The 22,679-nt window shown below is 37.0% G+C and overlaps 1 protein-coding gene across 3 annotated transcripts in view; it reads left to right on the top strand.

The window, feature by feature from the left end:
- betaCOP (coatomer subunit beta) overlaps positions 1 to 21,767 on the top strand; it is a 94,940-nt gene extending 73,173 nt beyond the window's left edge. For all 3 annotated transcript variants that reach the window (XM_067143552.2, XM_067143553.2, XM_067143551.2), the window contains exons 13-19: positions 3,742 to 3,911; positions 4,759 to 5,071; positions 13,343 to 13,504; positions 14,052 to 14,197; positions 14,411 to 14,500; positions 17,705 to 17,857; positions 20,977 to 21,767. In XM_067143552.2, the coding sequence (XP_066999653.1) occupies positions 3,742 to 3,911; positions 4,759 to 5,071; positions 13,343 to 13,504; positions 14,052 to 14,197; positions 14,411 to 14,500; positions 17,705 to 17,857; positions 20,977 to 21,048 (1,106 nt within the window). In that variant the 3' untranslated portion in view covers positions 21,049 to 21,767. The remainder of the gene's footprint in view (positions 1 to 3,741; positions 3,912 to 4,758; positions 5,072 to 13,342; positions 13,505 to 14,051; positions 14,198 to 14,410; positions 14,501 to 17,704; positions 17,858 to 20,976) is intronic.
- The last annotated feature ends 912 nt before the right edge of the window (positions 21,768 to 22,679 follow it).

Raw genomic sequence — 22,679 nt, 5'->3', positions numbered from 1 at the left:
TCAAATAGAATCTGGATTCATCTGTAAATGGCGTTGGTGAATTGCGTCTGGAGGCATAGTGCTCACGTGTAGGGAGAGGTCCTGTGGCGGACTCTTAGACTGCAAATCTGCTTCACACAACCTCCTTCTTACTGTCCTTTCACTGTAGTTCATGCCTTGTACTTGATGAAAACAATTTCTGGCCTCTACAGCTGTTGTATGTCGATCACAAGAAACTTGCATTATGAAAAAGCAATCACCGTACTCGGTAGTATTTATCCTACGACCAGAACCAGGCCTTCTGGTGTAGATATTGTCCCCTCTATATCTCTTAATCGTTCTGTACATGTTAGAACAAGACGTGCCTGTAACAACTGCCACGTAGTGTATACTGCGTCCATCTTCCACTAATGCCATGGCATTTTCTGCATTTTCAGGAGAAAGAGCCATTACGGCCTGACATAGAAGTGAGACTAACTGTTGTAGAAAAGCTGTAATGTCGACAAAAATATGTGGCGTGAGAATTTACACTGAAAAACCTTAAGACAACGGTCTGTGGTTGTTCTTGTTCCACTGGGCGAGTTGGCCGTGCAGCTGTGAGCTTGCATCCGGGAGATAGTGGGTTTGGGCCCCACTGTTGGGAGCCCTGAAGATGGTTTCCTATTTTCACACCAGGCAAATGCTGGGGTTGTACCTTAATTAAGGCTGCAGCTGATTCCTTCCCACTCCTAGGCCTTTCCTATCCCATCATCATATAAGACCTATCTGTGTCGGTGCGACGTAAGGCAAGTTGTAAAAGAAAAATGTTACTGTCTAGAAGTGGGAAACAGCAATACTGGTGGCGTGATTGTCACCATCAATAATGTTTCTCAATTATTGCGCTAAAACTTCTCAACTTACAATACATTGCCATGTTGTTGTCATGTCAAAATAGTTGATTGCTAAGGTGAGTAGTTCTGGCAGTAGAGTGTTGGTCTTCTGAGCCCAACTTGGCGTGTTCGATCCTGGCGCAGTCCAGTGGAATTTGAAGATGCTGAGACATGTTGGCCTCGTGTTGCTAGATTTACCATCGTGTAAAAGATTGCCTATAGGAAAAAATTCCGGCACCTCCATAACCCGTAAATATGTAGTAAGTGGAATGTAAAACCAATTTATTTGATATACAAGGTTTGAAACAGACCAACATTAAATTTTATCTGAAATGTGTAGTGAATTATAGGAAGATTTGGAAGAGATGTTGAATGGAATGGATACAGTTTTGAAATCTGAGTGCAGAATGAAAAGAAATACAGTAGAAGTCCGCTATAATGAGTACGGCATATGACAAGAATCCCGCTATAACAACAGTTTTTGTCTGTCCCCTTCAAATTCCTATATTAAACTATATATTATCCTTCGGTTACAGCGAGAGCCCTATCACTGATGCATCCGTTATTACGAGCAATTAAGCGTGCAGGATTCTTTCTATCGCTGACATTTATGCACCCAGGGATTATTTTGCCTGTGATCGATCATCTTCAGTATCGTTTCCTCGCTATGTCCACCAGCAAGGTCTCTTGTCAGCATTCAAAGGCAAAGTCGGAGTCGATTAGTAATACCCGTTGACTGCTGTTCCGTTAAGCAAAATGGAAATGAAAGAGGAGAACATGTTTTCGTAATAAATGCGTAAATAACATGTCCAATAGTTGTTGTTATCTCTTAAAAATAAAAGCTGAAATAAACGATTGTGTAATTTTAATGCTAAATACTGTAATTAACCAAGAATGGGATATACCTCAAGATATGGCAGAATGCATCATTGATTTCAGAGATTAGTTTTATATATTTTTTGCATCTGGTTAAATTTCAGAGATCATTTCTCCACTGGCCCTTGAAATATGTTTTCGTGATGCTTATATGTTAGGTAAGATGATGCTGTTTGAATAAGAAAACTGAAACGTTTGCCACAAAATGTGATCGATCATCTTGGTACGGTGTCGTTTTTCTCGCTGTGTGTACTCGTGAGCTCTCTCGTAGACATTCTAAGGTGATGTCAGAGTCGTTTACCCATCAACTGCTGTTCCACAAAAGAAACTACCAATGAAAGAGGAGAACATGTTTCTGCAATAAATACGTAAATACCTTGGTCAACAGTAGCTGTTAACTCGTTAGAAATAAAGGCTAAGTAAACGATCGCTTAATTTTAATACTCTACACTGAAATTAAATAAGAAAGCGATACACCTCAAGAGATGGCAGGGCACATCACTGATTTCTGAGGTTGGATTATATTTTCTCGTGTCTGGTGAGGCTATTCCCATCTGAATTTATAGCGAGAATGTTATCATTTCTCTAACTAGCACTTGGAATATGTTTTCATGATACATATAGTACGGTTAAGTTACGTTAGGTGACGCTGTTTGAATAAGAAAATTGAAACATTTGCCACAAAATGCGCTCAGTCATCTTCGGTACCGTATCGTTTCCTCGCTATGTACACTTGCGAGCTCTCTCCTCGACATTTGACGTTCGAAGGTGATATCGGAGTCAATTAGTAATACCTGTCAAGTGCTGTTCCGTAAAGAAAATCAGAAAAGAAAGAGAAGAATACATTTTCGTAATAAATGCACAAATAATGTGGCCGGTAGCAGTTGCTAACTCATTAGAAATAAAGGCTGGCGTAAACGATCGCTTAATTTTTAATTTTATGTACTGAAATTAAGTAAGAATGGGGTACACTTCAAGATATGGCAGAGTACATCTCTGATTTAGAGGATAGTTTATATTTTCTTGTGTCTAGTTAAATCTTGGAAAGGCTGTCCCGATGTAAATTCGTAGGTTATAATTTCTCTACATGTGCTTGAAATATGTTTTCATGATAAATATACGGTTGGGTTAGGTGATGCTGTTTGAAGAAGAAAACTGGGATGTTTGCCACAGAGGCCTCTGGAGTGATACTATAAGTTTTTCAGAATGAAATTAAGCACACACTTTCACGTTGTATCGGATTTAGAAAAATATCAAACAAGCATGCCGTAGTGTGGATATCATCCGCGAAAATCCAAGTTTTGTACAAACTGATTGCCGTTTCATACCGATTTTATTTTGTATGGGTTTTTCCCGACTTTTACGAAAAATTGGATATAATGACAATCCGTTATAGCAAGTAAATTTTTCGCCGTTATGAATTCTCGCTATAACAGACTTCTATTGTAAATGCAAAACAAAAGCGATGGAATGTAATAGAGTAAGGTTAGGTGAAGCACATAATGCAAGATTAAGAAATTAAATCATTAAGGAAGTATGGGAATTTTGGTAACTAAGAAGTAAAATAACCAATGACAAGAAAAGTGAACCTGATTTAAACTGCAAGTTAGCATTAGTAAAGAAAGCAATCAGTGCTACTACGAGGAGGATGATGATGATGATGACGACGACGACCTAAAACGACAGTGCTGCAGTGTCTGGCACATCAGGTGGCAGATTTCTATGAGGATGGAATTCAGAAGCTGGTTTCACAATATAAGTGCCTTAATATGTTTGGAACTTATGTTAAGAAGTAGTTAAGGTACAGGTTTACATTAAAAAATAATAATTAAAAATCACATTTTTTTCTATATCAAAATAGTACTTACGTAAAAAAACATGCCTCATATCTGAGAATGATTTTGACCATATCTATACTTTTTTTTGTGTGAATGTTGTTCACCTTTCTCTGTGTATATTGTATGTCTTTTGGTATGAGTGTTAGACTCTAATCACATAATACCATTCTTCATTACAGGTCTTCCAACCAAGGCAATGACAAATGATGATGCTGATAGATTGTACCTATGCCTTCGTGTTCTGTCTGATAGATCACCCACCATAGTCAATATTTTTAATGAAGATTGTAGGAAAGCTCTGTCCAGCATGTTAACTGCAAAATCAGAGGAGGAAGCATCCACTCAAAAAGTAAGCCAGATACTTTTCAGTTAAGATAGAACCTTAGCTCTTGAAGAAGTGAGATCTTTGAAGCTTAGAAGACAATTCATGATATTTGGAGCAATAAGAGGTTTTTTTTTCATATAGCCTCATTATTTCTAATTATTAGGGCCAGTTGGACGTCTAAATTACTATTCGAGATACTGTGAAGTACTTTGATTTGTCAGGTAAATGTCATCCTCTCTTATTTCAGAGAAAGAGCCAGTAAGTGTTAAAACCTTTCTAAAATTAATGCATTGGATGGGAGGATCAAATGAACAACAAATTGGTTAAAAATTCCATCTTGCTGTTCCACCCTGTTCCAGTTCTTGTTTATCTTGCCTCCATCAACACATTATCATCTCTCCCCTTCTCTTCCAGTATTTGAGCATAAACTTAAATTTGTTTCCTGCACTTGACTCTTTGGGTGTCTGCATCACGGTAACTGAGGGTTTGCAGTAAATATGCTTGTTAAGAGAGTCTTACTTCTGTCCCAGACAGTCACCATGATGTGTATGTGGTGTAGGAGTTGGCCATAGTCAGTATTGCTTAATTGTGAGATAGTGTATTTGTTGTAGTGCTAGGTGAATATTTATGATATTATAATAACCTCTCACAACTTTTTTATCTTGAATAGAGGTGGAAATTCTAGATTTCCTTTCTTCTGTACTCTCTCTTGAAAAGTTACTGTTAATGCAAGAATTGTCTGTCATAGGTTGATGATTTTAATCATCTTAGCTGTGGCAGTGAAGTTTTTCCCTAATTGTCTTACACTATAGATTAATTTTCTATGAAATAACTGATATAGATTGAATATATTTTCTTTGATTTCTTATAGGCAAAGGAAAAACCTGGTTCAGTGATCCAAGTGGATGATCCCATTTCATTTCTGCAATTGTCCAGCAGTCGTGGAGGTGAACTGGGTGGATCAGAGAATGTATTTGAGCTTAGCCTGAGTCAGGCATTGGATGGAGGTCGCAGGGATGGATTAGGTGGTCCAGCAGGAGTGGGAACTGGTGACCTTTCCATATCCAGTAAATTAAACAAGGTGACACAGCTGACTGGCTTCTCTGATCCTGTATATGCAGAGGCATATGTACATGTTAACCAGTATGATATTGTCCTGGATGTTTTAATAGTCAACCAGACAGGTGAGATTATGTTGTCTGTTAGATGAATTTATAAGTGACTCACAGGTATTGATGTGTAGGGCATACAGGGATCCCAGATTTTCATTCATACAAACGTACATTATCATTAAAGACTGTTATGCCTTTCAGCAATTGCCATTTCAAACTGATTTATTGCATGCAGGTTTTTTACTAGACATTTTTTATGTAAAATCGGATATAAAGACAATCCGCTATAGTGAGTAAATTTGCCACCATTATGAATTCTCACTCTAGTGGACTTCTACTGTATGTCCTACACCATTTCAAGGTCTGTATCTAGTGGTAATAATAAGCCTAGCAAATACAGTATATCTTTAAACCCAAATTATTTAAATATAAAGAACCTTTATATGGTACTACTGCCATAGTAAATTTTTTTTGCATATAGGTAATGAAGTGCCCCAGAGGAGTGTGACAGGCTTTGGCAGCTGGCACATTTTGTATCCTTGCGACTAGGTGGAGGCTTCATTAATTTCATTCCTGACCTGGTCAAATAACTGGAAGCAGGCTGCGGATTTTCAACATCAAGATAGAATGTAAATGTCATTAGGGCTTCCAGGATAGGCATGCAGAGGGCAGTATTGAATAATATGTTTTTTATTGGTTTGCTCTTCCTCACCACAATTGCATACTGCAGACTCCCTCGATCCCTATTTATGACAAAGGTAGTTTTGTCGACTGTGCTTGGTTCTCAATCTGTTCAGACGGCAGCCATTAGCTTCATCGTCTGATGTAGGGCATGTGAGGCTGTTCTAGAAGTCTTCATTGACCACTCATCCTTCCAGCTTTGGTTATTGTCAAAGCAGTACACCATGAGTCTGCCAGCAGCGATACAGGCTATCTCATGAAATCTAAGCTGCTGATATGGTGGGCGACAGAATTTCTGATTTAATATGTTTAGTGTATGAGATGTAAAGCATGTAGATGATGTAAAATTGAAGAAGATATATGTTTTATGAATAAAAAGGAGAGAATTCAGTGGATCATGGTGTAGGAGCCCTCATGCCTGACAGTCAAGATTCTTCAGCCAGATAACTGCCTCACTGGTGACATCAATGAACTCTTCTCTTTTGCCTGCCTAAGACCTGGCAGTACATTGAAATGGAATATAGCTGATGATCTGGTTGTCATTTCCACAGACACAGGCAGCTAACTGATTTATACCCCACTTCACTGCTGACACAGTACAATGTCCATGATTGGTTTGTACCCTGATGAAGTGGAAATGAGGGTGTTATCCAAATTTTCTTTACTTCTTTCAGCACCACTTGCTTCCTCTTTAGGTGTGGGGGTGGAACGTGGCATGGGGTGAACTTCATGGTACCAGTGTTAATGTCACTTTGTATTGTTGAACTTGGCATCTACCTTTTGCACATGTGCACTCTCCAACCACACAAGAGCACAATATTCTGCAGCAGAATAGGCAAGACACTGATACAAGTTTTAAGTGTAGGCAGTCTGTGGAGACTTCCCAGGAAGTGCCACTGAGTTTATGCATGATGTTATTCCTTGAAGCAACTTCAAGAGGGAGGTTCGTGAGGTGGTGTTTGTAGCTCAGGGATCTGTCAAGGGTGACTCTGAGATAGTTTGGAAAGGGATTGCACCTGAACTCTTTTGTCCTCCTAATAAGACAGTTGGTTCATAGTTTGCCAGGTGATTAGTGAGGTGGAAGCAGGAGACAGGAAAGTTGGCATTTTTTCCAAGTCTGTCAAAAGAATATTCTCTCTCTCTTCAAAATTGCTGCTTTGTGCCACCAGAACTATGTCATTAGCACAGTTGAACTTGGTGGCTCTAGTTGATGGCAAGTTGCTGTAAAGATTGAAGAGGAGTGGAGCTGACTTGAACCTTGTTGTTGACTGTTTTTTTAAAATATTTCCTTTTGTAACGTTCGGAATCGCCCAGAAACACCTCATATTCTCGTTCGCTGAGGATGTTGGAAATTAAGTCTGCAATTTCCCTGTTTTGGATCACCTTCAGCAATTTGTAGACCGAGCTGTGTCTCAAGAGTGTCATAAGCAGCAGTGAAGTGGATAAAGACAGCTGATGACGTTAAATGGTTTTGAAAGTCTGCTTCGGTTTGCATCATAAGAGCTAAAACTTGGTCAGTGCAGCTGCATCCACTTCTGTTGTCGGCCTCCATATTGGTGCCCACATTTTACCATATACTCTGTATGACAAAAAGTCCACACGAATAACAAGAAACATCTCCATCCAGGCATTTTTTTGTAATTTCATTGGACTGTAGCTACCAAGATAGACCATAATTCGTCATCACTCCCCCTTTGCTCTCACTTTAGAATTTATCAAGACTGTCAAAAACAATGCATGATGTTTCAAAAAAACATTTAACATGTCAGCACTAAACTTTTCCAGCCATCAGTTTTTTTTTAATCCACGTATTTACATACATACATTATCATTATAGACTGTTATGCCTTTCAGCGTTCAGTCTGCAAGCCTCTGGAAATTTACTAAACGTCGCCATAATCCTCTGTTTGCAACTAGTGTTGTGGCCTCATTTAGTTCTATACCTCTTATCTTTAAATTGTTACAAACTGAGTCTAAACATTGTCGTCTTGGTCTATGTCTACTTATTTTACCCTCCATAACAGAGTCCATTATTCTCCTAGGTAACCTATCCTTCTCCATTCACCTCACATGACCCCACCACCGAAGCCGGTTTATGTGTACAGCTTCATCCATCAAGATCATTCCTAAATTAGCCTTTATCTCCTCATTCCGAGTACCCTCCTGCCATTGTTCCCACCTATTTGTACCAGCAATCGTTCTCGCTACTTTCATGTCTGTTACTTCTAACTTATGAATAAGATATCCCGAGTCCACCCAGCTTTCGCTCCCGCAAAGCAAAGTTGGTCTGAAAACAGACCGATGTAAAGATAGTTTTGTCCGGGAGCTGACTTCCTTCTTACAGAATACTGTTGATCGCAACTGCGAGCCCACTGCATTAGCTTTACTACACCTTGATTCAATCTCACTTACTATATTACCATCCTGGGAGAACACACCACCTAAATTATCGACCTGTTCTAGCTTTGCATCACCAATCTGACTTTCAATTCTGTTGAATTGCTTACCTACTGACATCAGTTTAGTCTTCAAAAGGTTAATTTTCATACCATACTCATTACACCTATTTTCAAGTTCCAAGATATTAGACTGCAGGCTTTCGGCACAATCTGCCATTAAGACCAAGTCGTCAGCATAGGCCAGACTGCTTACTACATTTCCACCTAACTGAATCCCTCCTCTGCCATTTTATACCTTTCAGCAGATGATCCATGTAAACTACAAACAACAAAGGTGAAAGATTACAGCCTTGTCTAAACCCTGTAAGTACCCTGAACCAAGAACTCATTCTGCCATCAATTCTTACTGAAGCCCAATATAATATAAATATGAATGCCTCTGATTAATTAATTATTAATCATTAATTCCATAGTCCCCTAGTATGGCGAATTCCCTCGGTACCCTGTCATATCCTTTCTCTAGATCTACAAAACATAAACACAACTGCCTATTCCTCTCGTAGCATTTTTCAGTTACCTGGCGCATACTGAAAATCTGATCCTGACAGCCTCTCTTGTAGTCTGAAACCACACTGGTTTTCATCCAACTTCCTCTCAACGACTGATTGCACCCTCCCTTCCAGGATGCCAGTGAATACTTTGCCTGGTATATCTAATCAATGAGATACCTCGATAATTGTTACAATCCTTCCTGTTCCCTTGCTTATAGGTAGGTGCAGTTACTGCTTTTGTCCAATCTGAAGGTACCTTACCAACATTCCATGCTAATCTTACTATTCTATGAAGCCATTTCACCCCTGCCTTCCCACTATATTTCACCATTTCAGGTCTAATTTCATCTATTCCTGCTGCTTTATGATAGTGGAGTTTATTTACCATCCTTTCCACTTCCTCAAGCGTAATTTCACCAATCATTTTCCTCCTCCCCATGAGCTTAGCTGTTCACAACACCACCAAGATGATTTCCTTTTACGTTGAGAAGATGTTCAAAATATTCCCTCCACCTCTCCAGTGGTTCCCTGGGATCTGGTATGCATTCACCTGAATTACTCAAAACACTGTTCATTTCCTTTTTCCCTCCCTTCCTAAGATTCTTTATTACTGTTCAGAAAGGTTTCCATGCTGCTTGACCTTGCCTTTCCAGGTTATTACCAAAATCTTCCCATGACTTCTTTTTGGATTTAACAACTATTTGTTTCGCCCTGTTTCTTTCATCTACATACAAATCCCTGTCTGCCTCGGCCCTTGTTTGGAGCCATTTCTGATAAGCCTTCATTTTACGTTTACAAGGTGCTCTCACCTCATCATTCCACCAAGATGTTTGCCTTTTCCCATTTTTACACACAGTTGTTCCTAGGCATTCCCTTGCTGTTTCTACTACAACATCCCTTTATACCACCCATTCTCTTTCTATATCCTGAACCTGTTTACTGTCTACTGTTCGAAACTTCTCACCAATCATATCCATGTACTTCTGTCTAATTTCCTCATCCTGGAGATTTTCTACCCTTATTCGTTTGCAGACAGATTTCACTTTCTCTACCCCAGACCTAGAGATACTTAGTTCACTACAGATCAGATAGTGGTCTGTATCATCGAAAAATCCCCGAAAAACTCGTACATTCCTAACAGATTTCCTGAATTCAAAGTCTGTTAAGATATAGTCTATTATTGATCTGGTACCCCTAGCCTCCCATGTGTAGCGGTGAATACACGTATTTAAATTTGAAAATTTTAAGATTTTTATTTCATATAAACTAGCTGAAGATGACCCAAGAAGGTTTGAAACATGTCCTAGACTTACTAGTTTTTCTTCATCCAGCTCCATGGCTAAATGGTTAGTGTGCTGGCCTTTGGTTCAAAGGGTTCTGGGTTCAATTCCCAGCTGGGTTGGGGATTTTAACCTTCATGGGTTAATTCCAATGCCTCAGGGGCTGGGTTTGTGTTGCCATCTTCAGCATTGGAATTCATCACAGGTAGGGCCCCATCCTCACAGACGTGCAGGTCGCCTGTAGGGCGTCAAATAATATAAAGGAAAAGCTAAAAGGTTCACCTATTCATTGCTATTTATTGTAATGTAAAATAGTTACACATATTTGATGAAACTAGTTTCGGCCTTGCTAGAGACTGTCATCAGAATTCACCCTTAAAAAGTTAGGGGTCAATTAATGTGTTAGGCATTGTTTAAGAAATTTGTCTTTGCCTAACTTTGCTTTTTTGACTTTAAGTAGGCTATTTTCTTTTCCTGGTTGGCGTTATAATCATAGGTAATACATTTCATATTATTCCGTATTGGAACTAGTTTCATCAAATATATGTAACTATTTTAGGTTACAATAAATAGTATTGAATAAGTGGAAACTTTTTAGCTTTTGATTTATATTATGTTTTATATTGTTCTTCAGTACAGAATAATATGAAACTTATTACCTTGGAACTTAACCCCAAGAAGAAAAGGAATGACCTTACACTCAACAAACGCCATAGGGTCACATTAGCAGCGGAAAAGGAAAGGAGCAAGAACAAAATATTCAACACACAAACACCCAAAATAAATTAACTTACCCAGACACAAGTGGAAGCAATGGAATCTGTGCTGAAAACCCACTCCATTAAAAAAAAAAAAAAAAAAAAAAATCCTGACCCCGGGATAATACGGAGCACAACTACCAAAGAAAACACCAGTATACTTTAAATTTAACATATAATTAATCATAAGAATATATTACACTCAAGGGAAAATTTTAAGTAAATGAACATTTGAAAATATTAGGAAACAAATTAGTGATAATATAATAAAATTTCTGCAAAATAAATATATCGATGAAACTAAAATAAATATAGGGATTTAAAATAAATTTTCTCAACTAACAAAATCTAGAAAGGATGCACCATAAATTACATCTATTTTTAAACAACATTTTAACATTTAATAAAATTTAATAAAACTAAAGGTTGGACGAACAGCTAGGGTGCATAAACATGAAGAATTTATGACAATTCCTAGTGGAGGTATCACCCACCCATAATATAACCTGAGGCATAGGGTCATACACGGTCAAATGAGATGAAAAAGTAAGGACAATCCAGAAGAAACATTTTCAAATACACAAGAAGCCCAAAACAAAAATATCAGTCACAGATAACTCAAATAGAAATCCCAAAGTTAAAATCAAACGGATTAGTAAACCAACTAAATAAAATCACATGGGCGATAAAGTAGAAATAATAGCAGGCTCAGTAACCCATGCGTCCATACTCACTGAGAATCAACAATGAACCCACGCCAAGATAAAAACAAAACAGCATCCCCATGCATGAACAAAAGAAAGATGAGCAAGGTCAGGCAACAATGACACCATTATGTAATAGGACAAAGTGGAGGCAAAATAAACCAACAATGAGAAGTTAAGAAAGGATATTAAATGCTTGAAACACTCCACTATGGAATGCATAAACCCCCACCAAATATTGGATTTTAATTTAACTACCCTTCTTATGAATACATTAATGATTATTGAATAAACGTATTCTTTTAAATGACTTACATGGATATTAATATTTGGAAAACAATACGAAATATTTAGAATACTGAACGCGTTTTAAAATAACAAAGAGAAATTAAAATTTATCAAACGTGAACTAATAAATAATAATAATAATCAGACAATATAAATTTTAAGTACTTGGAGATAAAAGTATCCATGAGAAATTAACATTTATGAAACACAAAATTAATAATAAATCTTAAGAAGAAAAAAGGTGAAAGAAAATGGTGATTTACACAGCGCATAGGTCAACACGAGGTAATTACTGAATCAAAAAACTGCAATTAATAAAACCATAATAAAGGACCAGAATAAAAATTAAGAATGAGGGCGAGGGATACCAGATATACACCAAACACAAACATTAACAGAAATAATACATGCACCAAATGAAATAATACAAGAAATCACAATAAAAAAGCTGAAAGAATAATAATCAGAGAGGGAAAATAAAATTTGGATAAGTAAAATGAGTTTCAAAGTTACCGGTCAAACAATGGGCATGTCATTTAATATCACCAAAATGGTGGTCAAACGGCGTAAAAGAAAGATAATACGAACCCAAAAATCTCACCACAAGCCCCACAGCAATAATCTAAATGACACATAATAAAAGAATTACATGAGCAAACAAAATATATTAAAAGGAAGTACTTACAATAGTGGTGAGATATACGATAATATCTTACCCATGCTGACACATGCTGGTAATCACATACAAAACAGTTTAAATTAACTGGTAAATTTTACATTCTAAGATTACCTTATCAACTAAAGAAACAATTTAATCCATAAGCGGGATTCTTAAATCGGATTCATCCGACTCCTACGGAATTTTTCCCCACCTTGGCAGACGATGACTGACCCATGGCCTCAAGCGTCTGCACTCGACCAGTCTCAATGGCAGACAGACTCTTTCACAAGGTGACCACACAAGCGTTGGTGTCAGGCGAATAATGTGCGCTCTGGTGAGAGAATCCGTACACAAGAGTAGTAAGTTAATTCACTGACAGATGGCGTCAGAGTCCACGCTCAGCATATGCGAGGCAGTAACGAAGGAATCTTTCACAATAAACACGACGACGATCCCAATATAGACAGAAGAAGATGTTGACAATGTCCAATCCATAAGTTAGATGTGCCGTCCAGACATGTACTTGAGTATACACCAGTTTTTAGAAGAGAGTCTGATTTCCAATAATATTTTTGTTAATTTAATAACGTTACAACCTATGATTATAGGGCATCAACTCAAAAGACCTGCACCAAGCCTTTCTGTAGACCACACGACTAGTGTGCATTCCGTTTAGTTTTAAGTCTGCTTGTATCAACATTATATTGAACAAGTGGACCAATACAAATATATTCTTTTAAAGAATTGTATTTAAAAATTAGTATAACCGTTGTGCAGGCTAGAGTATACTCTTCAGAGTACTCTTTAGTAAGTTTGTGTTCTAACCTACTACTGCCTAAAATCCGGATTCTAGTAATGAGTTTACTTGGATGCTTCTTGTTCAAAATCTGCTTCTGGATTCTTATGTGAGAAATTATTTCTCAAAAACAAACTGTCCTTTACAACTACTGTATTGTTATTTTCTTGTTCATTCTTTGACCTGTGACTTTGGACTGAATTGCAATTGTTTGCTCTTTCACAGGTGATACGTTACAAAATTGCACGCTTGAATTGGCTACGTTAGGAGATTTGAAATTGGTGGAAAAGCCTCAGCCTGTTGTGTTGGCACCACGGGACTTTTGTAACATAAAAGCAAATGTGAAAGTTGCATCTACTGAGAATGGAATAATTTTTGGCAATATAGGTGAGTGATAATTGTTCAATTTAGAAAAAGATTGTTTAAAAGTAATTTATCCCTAGTATGATTTTAATGTTAGGAATGTGTGTGTACGTCAACTGATCATTAACTAAAATATTATGAATGGAAAACTGAAAAATTGTAAGGTTAATGGAGCTCACTGACGGAGGAATTTCTCAGAGTTTGTAAGTTAGAAATGTAGATTTCATACTCTTTGAGCATTCTAGGAAAATTACGCTTTTACTTGTGTAGAAACAGGGAACAGTTTTCAAGTCTTGATGGTTGTTGTTGGTTCAAGCCCTTGTAGGATATCAGAATTGCTTATCAGATCAACAATCAACAAAGGCAGAACATAGAATATAGTCAAGCTAAAAAAAAAAAAAAAAAAAAAAAACAACTACAAACCTGATGTGGAGAAGTTTAAAGAACAAAGAACAGCACTACTCTTATCTTTCCTCTCTCAGCTTAGGGATTATTTATCAGATCGTGTGATCCTAAAATAGTAAAACCATTATATTTTAGAGCATGTCACAGTTTGCTGTCTTCATTTCAGTTTATGATGTTAGTGGAGCAGCCTCAGATCGTAATGTTGTGGTGCTCAATGATATCCACATTGATATTATGGACTACATTGTGCCTGCTTCGTGTACTGATACAGAATTCCGACAGATGTGGGCCGAGTTTGAATGGGAGAACAAGGTAAGTGTTAATATACATGTATGCGAGATATTACGGTTTTGAAGCAATAAAATTTTCATAAATGTTTTGAATTGATTTGAAACTCTCTAAACCTGGTTTGTCATTGGAATTTGGTTATTTATATTTCCATTCTAAGTCTGTTATGTGTTAAGTTCCAATGACTTTGAGACAGTCTTGCATTAAATGTTCTGGTGTTGTTCTGTTGTTCATTAGGTATCTGTCAACACTAACTTGATAGATCTTCATGATTACTTGAAACATCTAATAAACAGCACCAACATGAAGTGTCTCACTCCAGAAAAGGTAATTACATATTATTTTCACAAGATTATGCAATTATAAAGCAAACAAAACCAACAAAAGCAGGCAAGGAGAAAAAGTTTTAACGAAATATGCAGTTTTTAGAAAAACTATATGGAGTTTTAGATTATAATGGTATAGTAATAAATTAACACAAGAACTACATATAAAAATCTGACTAGCATTCATTAAAATTAATTTTAACTAACTTAGCAGTGCAATTATAGGCTAAGAAATGCTATTCTAATTTCAATTTAAAAATTCCTTTTGATTGGATTTATGACCTTTTATTTTTTCCATGTAGGTGAATATGTAGCTTTATTAGTTAAAATGCATGATAAGTTTTGTGTTTGTTATTAATAAGCAAAGGTTGTTCAACAAGATATTGATGGGTATTTTTTAGAAAAATTTGTATCCAACACAGAATACGTTACAGCAAACATATTAAAATATCGTGCGATTCATTTAAAATCCTCATTTGTTAGTTAAACTTTCAGTATATTGTTTGTTTCCAGGTAAATACTGGGGCAGTACCTTAATTAAGGGCATGGCTGCTACCATTCTAAACCTGGCCCTTTCCCATCCTCTTGTCACTGAAAATCTGAGACCGAGCAAGTGGCCGCACAGTTTGGGTCGCATAGCTATCAGCTTGCATTCAGGAGATAGTGGGTTCGAACCCCCCTGTCGGTAGCTGAAGATGGTTTTCCATGGTTTCCCATTTTCACATCAGGAAAATTCTGGGGATGTACCTTAATTAAGGCCGCGGTCACTACCTTCCCAATCCTGGCCCTTTCCTATCCCATCGTTGCCATAAGACCTGCGGTATCTGTGTCGGTGTGACATAAAGCAGATTGTGAACAAAAAATTAATATCTTTGATGTGCGACATGAAACCACTAGCAAAAAAAAAAAAGTGTATTGCTTTTCGGGCTAGATAATGACCTTATTTACAGTATTTGCATTTGTTGTGATTTTTTATTATTCTATGTTTAAAATTTTAATGAACAAAAAAAACTAATGACACGAACAGCCCTGCCAGGCTCAGGAAGATAGCCTGCAGATATTGAAATGAATCATATCAGTCATATCATATCTTAACAGAAATAAACATTTCATGTGGAATCTTGAGTAATATTAGAAAAAATATGATATCTGAGCACTTTCATTGCTACCCTCTCTCTCAGTAATAGATCAAATCCTGGTCATTGTAAATGAGATTTTCTAAGTTAAAAGTTGCATCCCATTGGTTGGGATGTCCTGCTACATGATCGAGTGATCAGCGTTTTGGCCTTCAGCCCTTGAGGGGTTTTAATCTTAAACTGTCGATTCTCTTGGTTTGGGGACTGGATGTTTGTGCTTTCCCCAACATCCCTGAAGTTACACATCATAAAAACATTATCCTCCATAACACTAACTTGCAATATTCCATACACCGCAGATGCTAGCCACCCTCGTTGGAGAGACGAATGGCTTTCTGAAGTCTACAAATGTACACATGTATGTACGGCCTCTCAACATATAATATCGTATTACCATTTTAAGATTGTGGATCTGCTCTACTGCTGATCAGCCTTTCCGAAAACCTCCGTGGTATTCTCCATGCGAGCGCTCAACTTGCTGTTCTAGTCGTTCTAGGATGGATGATGATAGAATCTTGTATGCTACTGGAAGTAATGAGATTCACAATAGTTATTTACATCTTTGATATTTCCTTTCTTATGCAAAAGATGAATTAATACCTTTGAGTCCTCCTGTAGTTGTTCTTTCTCCCATATATCAATGATAGTCTTATGCGAGACGTCTGTTGCTTCTTCCGGGCCGTATTTTCGTACCTCTACTATCATGGAGTCTTCACCAGAGGCCTTGCTATTTTTTATTCTCCCTATGTAGCATTTTATCTCATGTATTATTATTATTATTATTATTATTATTATTATTATTATTATTATTATTATTATTGATGTTCTATTAAAGAAACTATTTAAACTAGTTTATGTTGGGTCCACCTTGTCAATATGCTTTTAATGATTGAAAATTATTTATTTTATCAAATAAATAGTTTCTTTAATAGATTCAGACAAGTCAATACAGGATCAAATAAATACCTATTATGGTTAAGTTTTTCAACATTGTTGATATCATCATCATCATCATCATCATCATCATCATCATCATTAGTTGCATTCGCTGTAAAACTGTGTCTGCCATGGCATACACATTATGTTATAAAATTTTAAATACGTATGAGGATGTGAAGATAACTTTTGTGTTTTCATGTTTGTCCTTATCTCCTTTTCTGTTGTTCCCTCCTTCCATACTGATCTGTCATTGTGTCTATCCTGTTGTGTGTGTTCTAAATATGACTTGATTTGTCACATGTTTGTTCCTTTCCATTCCTTAAATTTTAAATATACCGAGCTCGATAGCTGTAGTCGCTTAAGTGCGGCCAGTATCCAGTATTCGGGAGATAGTAGGTTCGAACCCCACTGTCGGCAGCCCTGAAGATGGTTTCCCGTGGTTTCCCATTTTCACACCAGGCAAATGCTGGGGCTGTACTTTAATTAAGGCCACGGCCGCTTCCTTCCCACTCCTAGCCTTCCCTGTCCCATCGTCACCGTAAGACCTATCTGTGTCGGTGCGACATAAAGCAAAAAAAAATAATTAAATAACGTCTTCCTGCTAAATCTTTTAATGCAGTATTATTTCATTATTGTACTACCCTGTATATCAATTGTTTGGCCCCTTTAAGCAACAAGCATCATCATCATCATCATCATCATCATCATCATCATCATAAGTATGACAACTCAAAAAATGACGATTTTGAGTTTTTTATATCATTCTCTTCGATTTTAAAAGCTCTATCTGGTTAGTGCAGCAATAAGTTGCAGCGCTAATCAAAACCAAACTAAACCAAAAAAATTACTTTGGAAACTTTTCACGATAACTATTCAAAATACAATATTTTATTTTGAATGAGAACAATATATTGTGTGTCATTATTCTACAGTGGCTCGGAAGGATCAAAGAATAAGAAGCTAACAAGAATGTCTGATTTTTTAGAGACTCTTGATCTTTTAATCTCATATAACTCACAACTAGTCTTTTTTTTTTTTTTTGCAGATGTCTTACTCTTAAACCAAACAATCGATATTAAGAATTCTTCTTTTGAAATGGTATGTTTGTTGATTGTGTTTTATTGTCCTAGGCTTTATCTGGCCAGTGTGGGTTCATGGCTGCAAACATGTATGCACGTTCCATATTTGGTGAAGATGCTCTTGCTAACTTAAGTATTGAGAAACCTTTCAACAAACCAGAGGCGCCTGTTACTGGACATATTCGGATCAGAGCAAAGAGCCAGGTATGTCTTTAATGAGATACTTTTGTGGTAAATATGAAAAGGTAAAAGTCTGAACATTATTATTGCCTAAACAAATATAGTTTATGTTACTGTTCCACAATTGTCGCATATTTTTCATTTTATTTTGGAATATTTCTCCTAATCAGATATGGATTTGATATCTCCCATGTGGCACTGGCCTATAGAATAGTGTCTCTCTATTCCTTGCGAGTTTTTAATAAAGTTGTTTCTTTTTCAGGTATTATTCTGTTACCATATGTTTTCTTTTTAGGTAGTTTATAAATCTATTTATTCATACTTGGTTTTGGCAGACTGAAGAACCTAAAAGTTATAAAAGAAAGGAGAAAGATCGAATTAAGGCTAGACCAATACCATGTCTGAAGCACAATAACATCTAAACAGCTACTGGCAGCCTAGTGCATGTGTAGCAGGTTACAACATCTGGAAGCCACTGGTGAGGCTAAAAGTAAGGTAAATCTAGAGAATTCATACACTGGTACCAAACACCACCATTGTCAAGGAATGTCTTCCTCGTGCCTTTAGCTTCATGGAAATGAAAGCCAGTAGGTAAGGTACTACCCCACTATGCATTCATCTTGCAGTGTAATTTAGTGGTCTCGGGGCAGTTGATGTCCGCGTCAGACTCACATGGCTTCCGGGGGTGCTGGCAGAGTGAAACAAACAACAACCAAGACAGTCAGAATTGTCTCATGGAATAACAGCCTGACTTGTTAGAGTTTGGAGTTGCAGAATGCCGTGAGATGCTGATGGACTGATATCTTGTGTGTCTACGACTCAAAACAGTAAAATTATGGCAATGAATTGAGATTCCTGGATTCTAAGACCAAGGCTTTCAAACTCTACCATGGTGTTGAAAATAGCAAAAGCGGCTTGGGCATATTTGTTTCAAATAAAAATCAGAATGACATCAGCAGCGTTCGCAAGATGAGCGACAAGTTATTATATATGTAGCTAGCGATATAACAAGAAGCATGGGGCATAATCAGTACATATGCACCCGAGATTGGATGGTACGCTGCTGAGGAGGTGACTTTCTGGGTAGATCTGGAAGCGCTGTTAAAGAGAATACCAAAGAGAAAATGGATCTTCCTAGGAGGTGACTTGAATAGGCATGTTGGGCAATCAGCTCATGGAGATAAGAGGTGGCTATGATTCTGGGGAAAGAAATCAGGAAGGAGAAGAAATCATCCAGTTCCCCAAAGCTCATCCTAAATACATTCTTCAAGAAACAACCTCAACACCTGGTGACTTACAGTAGTGGCAGCAACGACAGCGAGATTGATTACCAGCTGTGTTTGCGAGTGATCAAAGGCACTGTGAAGGATTGCAGAGTCATTTTTTGGGAAACCCGCTGCAACCAACGTGGTCCTCTTGACTGAAATCCATATTAAAGACCAAGGAAAGCAGACGGACATGTCAATCAAAGTGGAAAAGATCAAATGATTTAATGGTCCAGAAAATGCATAGTTCATGGATATAGCAGTTGGGTATTTGGGATACTAGTTGTTTTATCCGTAGTTGCTGGGTTATTTTTGGTATGATTGTGGCTGTGAGATACAGGGCATACTTCAACTAACAACTGTCGGTTACTTTTAAGTTATTGTTGATCAGTTCAAGCATTTATTACAATGTAATACAGTATGTCTACAGTTATGAAATTGGTGTAGCAGTTTAAGTCTTTCCGATTCAGCAATATTAGAGCATCAGAGGTCTAGGGAAGGCACCCACTCACCCTCTTCAGCTCATTCCTTTGCGTTTTCCTTCTCGATTTGATGGTAATATTCACTAATTTTCTGATTACAAGGGTAACCCACCATCCTCACAATGACCTCAAAATAATTCTTTGCCAGTGAAGCTCACCATAATGTGGCTTCCATTTGGTCAAGAGTCAGTATTCTCGAGGTTCAAAATGTCATTTCAAAGCTCCTTCTCAACGGTTTGAGATGAAAATCAAGTGCAAGAAATTCAGGATGTGCCTAACGTTGGTTATGTTTCCTTAAAAGCAGATTAGCAGTTTTTGTGTTTATTCAATTCAAATAGAATGTCATACAAACTGACTGACAGACAGGACTCTAAAAAATAAGGGATATTTTCTCTACAGAATGTATACTATCCTATCAACTCTGTTAAAGATGTGACAAAGAAAACCTAATATACGGAAAGCATCCCTGCAAACTCTTCCGATTTAGACGGGAGACTCCTGATTTTTACATTGCCTCCCGACCCCATGATCATTTAATTGCTTCTTCTGATTTTAAGCCATTGATTGCAGAATTTAAAATAAGTTTTGAACTCCTACTCTTTCAGGATGCTGCTTCAGTGGCTGAAAATTCTTCTCTGTGAATGCCCAAAAGGTTGCTATGATTGGCTTTAGGGTGTATTGGCTATAGGTGTCTCTTTTATTATCCGCTGTGTGACCGGAATCCTGTTCTTACTGGCGGCTTTAAAATAAAAAGTGAATATTGTGATACTCAATCAGCTATTCTTTTTCTCCCTTGCATTACATAGTGGTTTGGTTTGCTGTGGTCCTGATTGTGGTGTTCTGGATGGTTGATCAGGTTGGCTTGAATATGTTCAATTGTGGTAAATTGTTCATGTGATTCTGTTTATAAAGAGTGGTGTTACGTGTTTGTTCATGTGATAGAGCCAGAGACAGTGCTGCGTTTTGTTTAAAGGTTAGTTTAATTTACTGTGTTGATTATTATCATTGCAATTCGGCATGACGTTTTCATTCAAGGCTTGATGTTTTATTATGGCGAAGATATATAATTCTCTTTTTCTGAAACAATTTTAGTAACAGTTTCCATGTATTGCTGAATCGATGAAGGGTTCTTATTTTCGTATTTTGTACTGTTTGCCGATGTGGTTTTTCGGCATCGATTGGCAGGAAAAAGCGATGTTTCCAAATCTCCAGATTTATTGTTTTTGAAAGTTAGGTGGGAAAGACATTCAGTCTTATTATATTAGTAAGATACCTTTGGATCTGCAACATATTGTATGTTTGTATATATTTCTGTGATGTCATTTTAGCATATACCCAGAGTGCAGCATTTGTAACTATTTTGAGTATTATAATTGTTCTTTCTTTTCTCTTGTAGGGTATGGCTTTGAGTCTTGGTGACAAGATCAACATGACGCAGAAAGGACCCCAGAAAACTGCAGGAGCATAGAAGAGCATTGAAAAGGCTCTTCAAACCCAAAATGTTGCTTTGAGAAAACAACAGGGGACTTGGACTAAAGCATTGAGCATTTAATGCGTTTTGTGTCTACTTAGTACAGTTGCAAACATTAAAAACCAGACATTGTAGACATAATGAATGCTTGGAGAATATATGTTAGAAAGTGAAGTGCTATATATATTACCATATATTTCATTTTATTCAAGGCTCTTTACTTCTATAGGCCATAATACTTCCTTTTAAAAGAGAACTCTGTTTGTAGAGTCATATCAGCTTGTTATTTTATAATTTTATGGCCCTGGATTGCTTTCTAATAGATCTTTGCTACAAAAGTGAGGAATTCTCCTTGTCGCGTTTGTCATAATAACATTGAACATATATCACAATCAGTATTAATCATCATTCATTGGTTATTTTTGTGGTAGGGTGCCCTCTATACCATTTGGTCAGCAAGACAACAGTTTTCTTGAAATAATGCCACTCAGTTTGATATAGGTCTATATTATTGTTGTATCTCATACTCCAAGAGTTGCTGTGGTTCATTTCTTGCACCATGTATATGATTATACTTTCTCCATATTTCATATTGAAGGGAAAGTATAAAAAGCTTTACACTTGGTCTGAAGGAAGATAAACAAAACATTATTAATGTTTATCATCTAATATGTAATGGCGTGTATGAAATATAATATTGTTGTTTATATTTTAAATTGTTGCTTCACGTACTTGTTGTATTAGCCTGCTATCACCCCTGTTTACCAAGTTGTTTGACATTGTAAAATAATTGAGAAATGAGCAAAATTTACAATAACTTTGAGTTCATTTAATAATTTAGCTGAGGACATTTCCAAAATGCCTATTCATTCCTGTAACTGCTAAACATGCAGGGTAAAGTTAAAAGTCTGTTTTGGATCAAATTACAAATCTTAGAGTCAAGATTTAAAAATGGGATTCATTACTCTAAACCTAATTGTGGAATCTATGAACATCTTCCCTAAATCACAGATACGATGCGACTGCAATGAATCCAGTTTACAGGGAATTTAGAAAGAATGAACTCTACCAGACATACCCATAAAATTTACACATTTTTTGCAAAACAAGGTCACTAGACCAAAAACTAATCGAACTAGAATTACCAAATCTACTAGATTGGAATGAAATTAGAATTATAGTCTAAACACAGTGATCTGAGGAAGGAGAACAGGAACCTACTCGAGGTGGATGGTCGGAGGAATGAAAACTTGCACAGTTCTTAAGAATGAAGAACTTCTGGGCAAGAAGGAAGTCTGAAAAGATGTTGATTCTGCACGGTCCTAGGTGAGCATTCACAAAGAAGAAAAGGCAGTTGTTAGTGTTTATAAATGTCTATTTTGAGTGTTTAGATCCAGTTTCGTGATAAATGCCGAATTAAGTGCCTAAAACATTATTTTTAAATTTTAAATGTTTTCTTTCTTTCCTTCTTTCTTTCTTTCTTTCTTTCTTTCTTTCTTTCTTCTTCTTCTTTTATGACCACATAGGATCACTTTAGTCAGTCCAACATCCAGGTCTCTTTGAAGGAATTGTTTGGGCTTTGCAGTCCTCCCAGTTCTTCTTCATTCGCTCTGATCTTCGTGCCCTTT

Source organism: Anabrus simplex, chromosome 3, assembly GCF_040414725.1.
Source record: "Anabrus simplex isolate iqAnaSimp1 chromosome 3, ASM4041472v1, whole genome shotgun sequence".
In the NCBI taxonomy this organism is placed as follows: Eukaryota; Metazoa; Arthropoda; class Insecta; order Orthoptera; family Tettigoniidae; genus Anabrus; species Anabrus simplex.
Note: the sequence above shows the minus strand (reverse complement) of the source record. Positions and strands in the feature narration are given on the sequence as shown.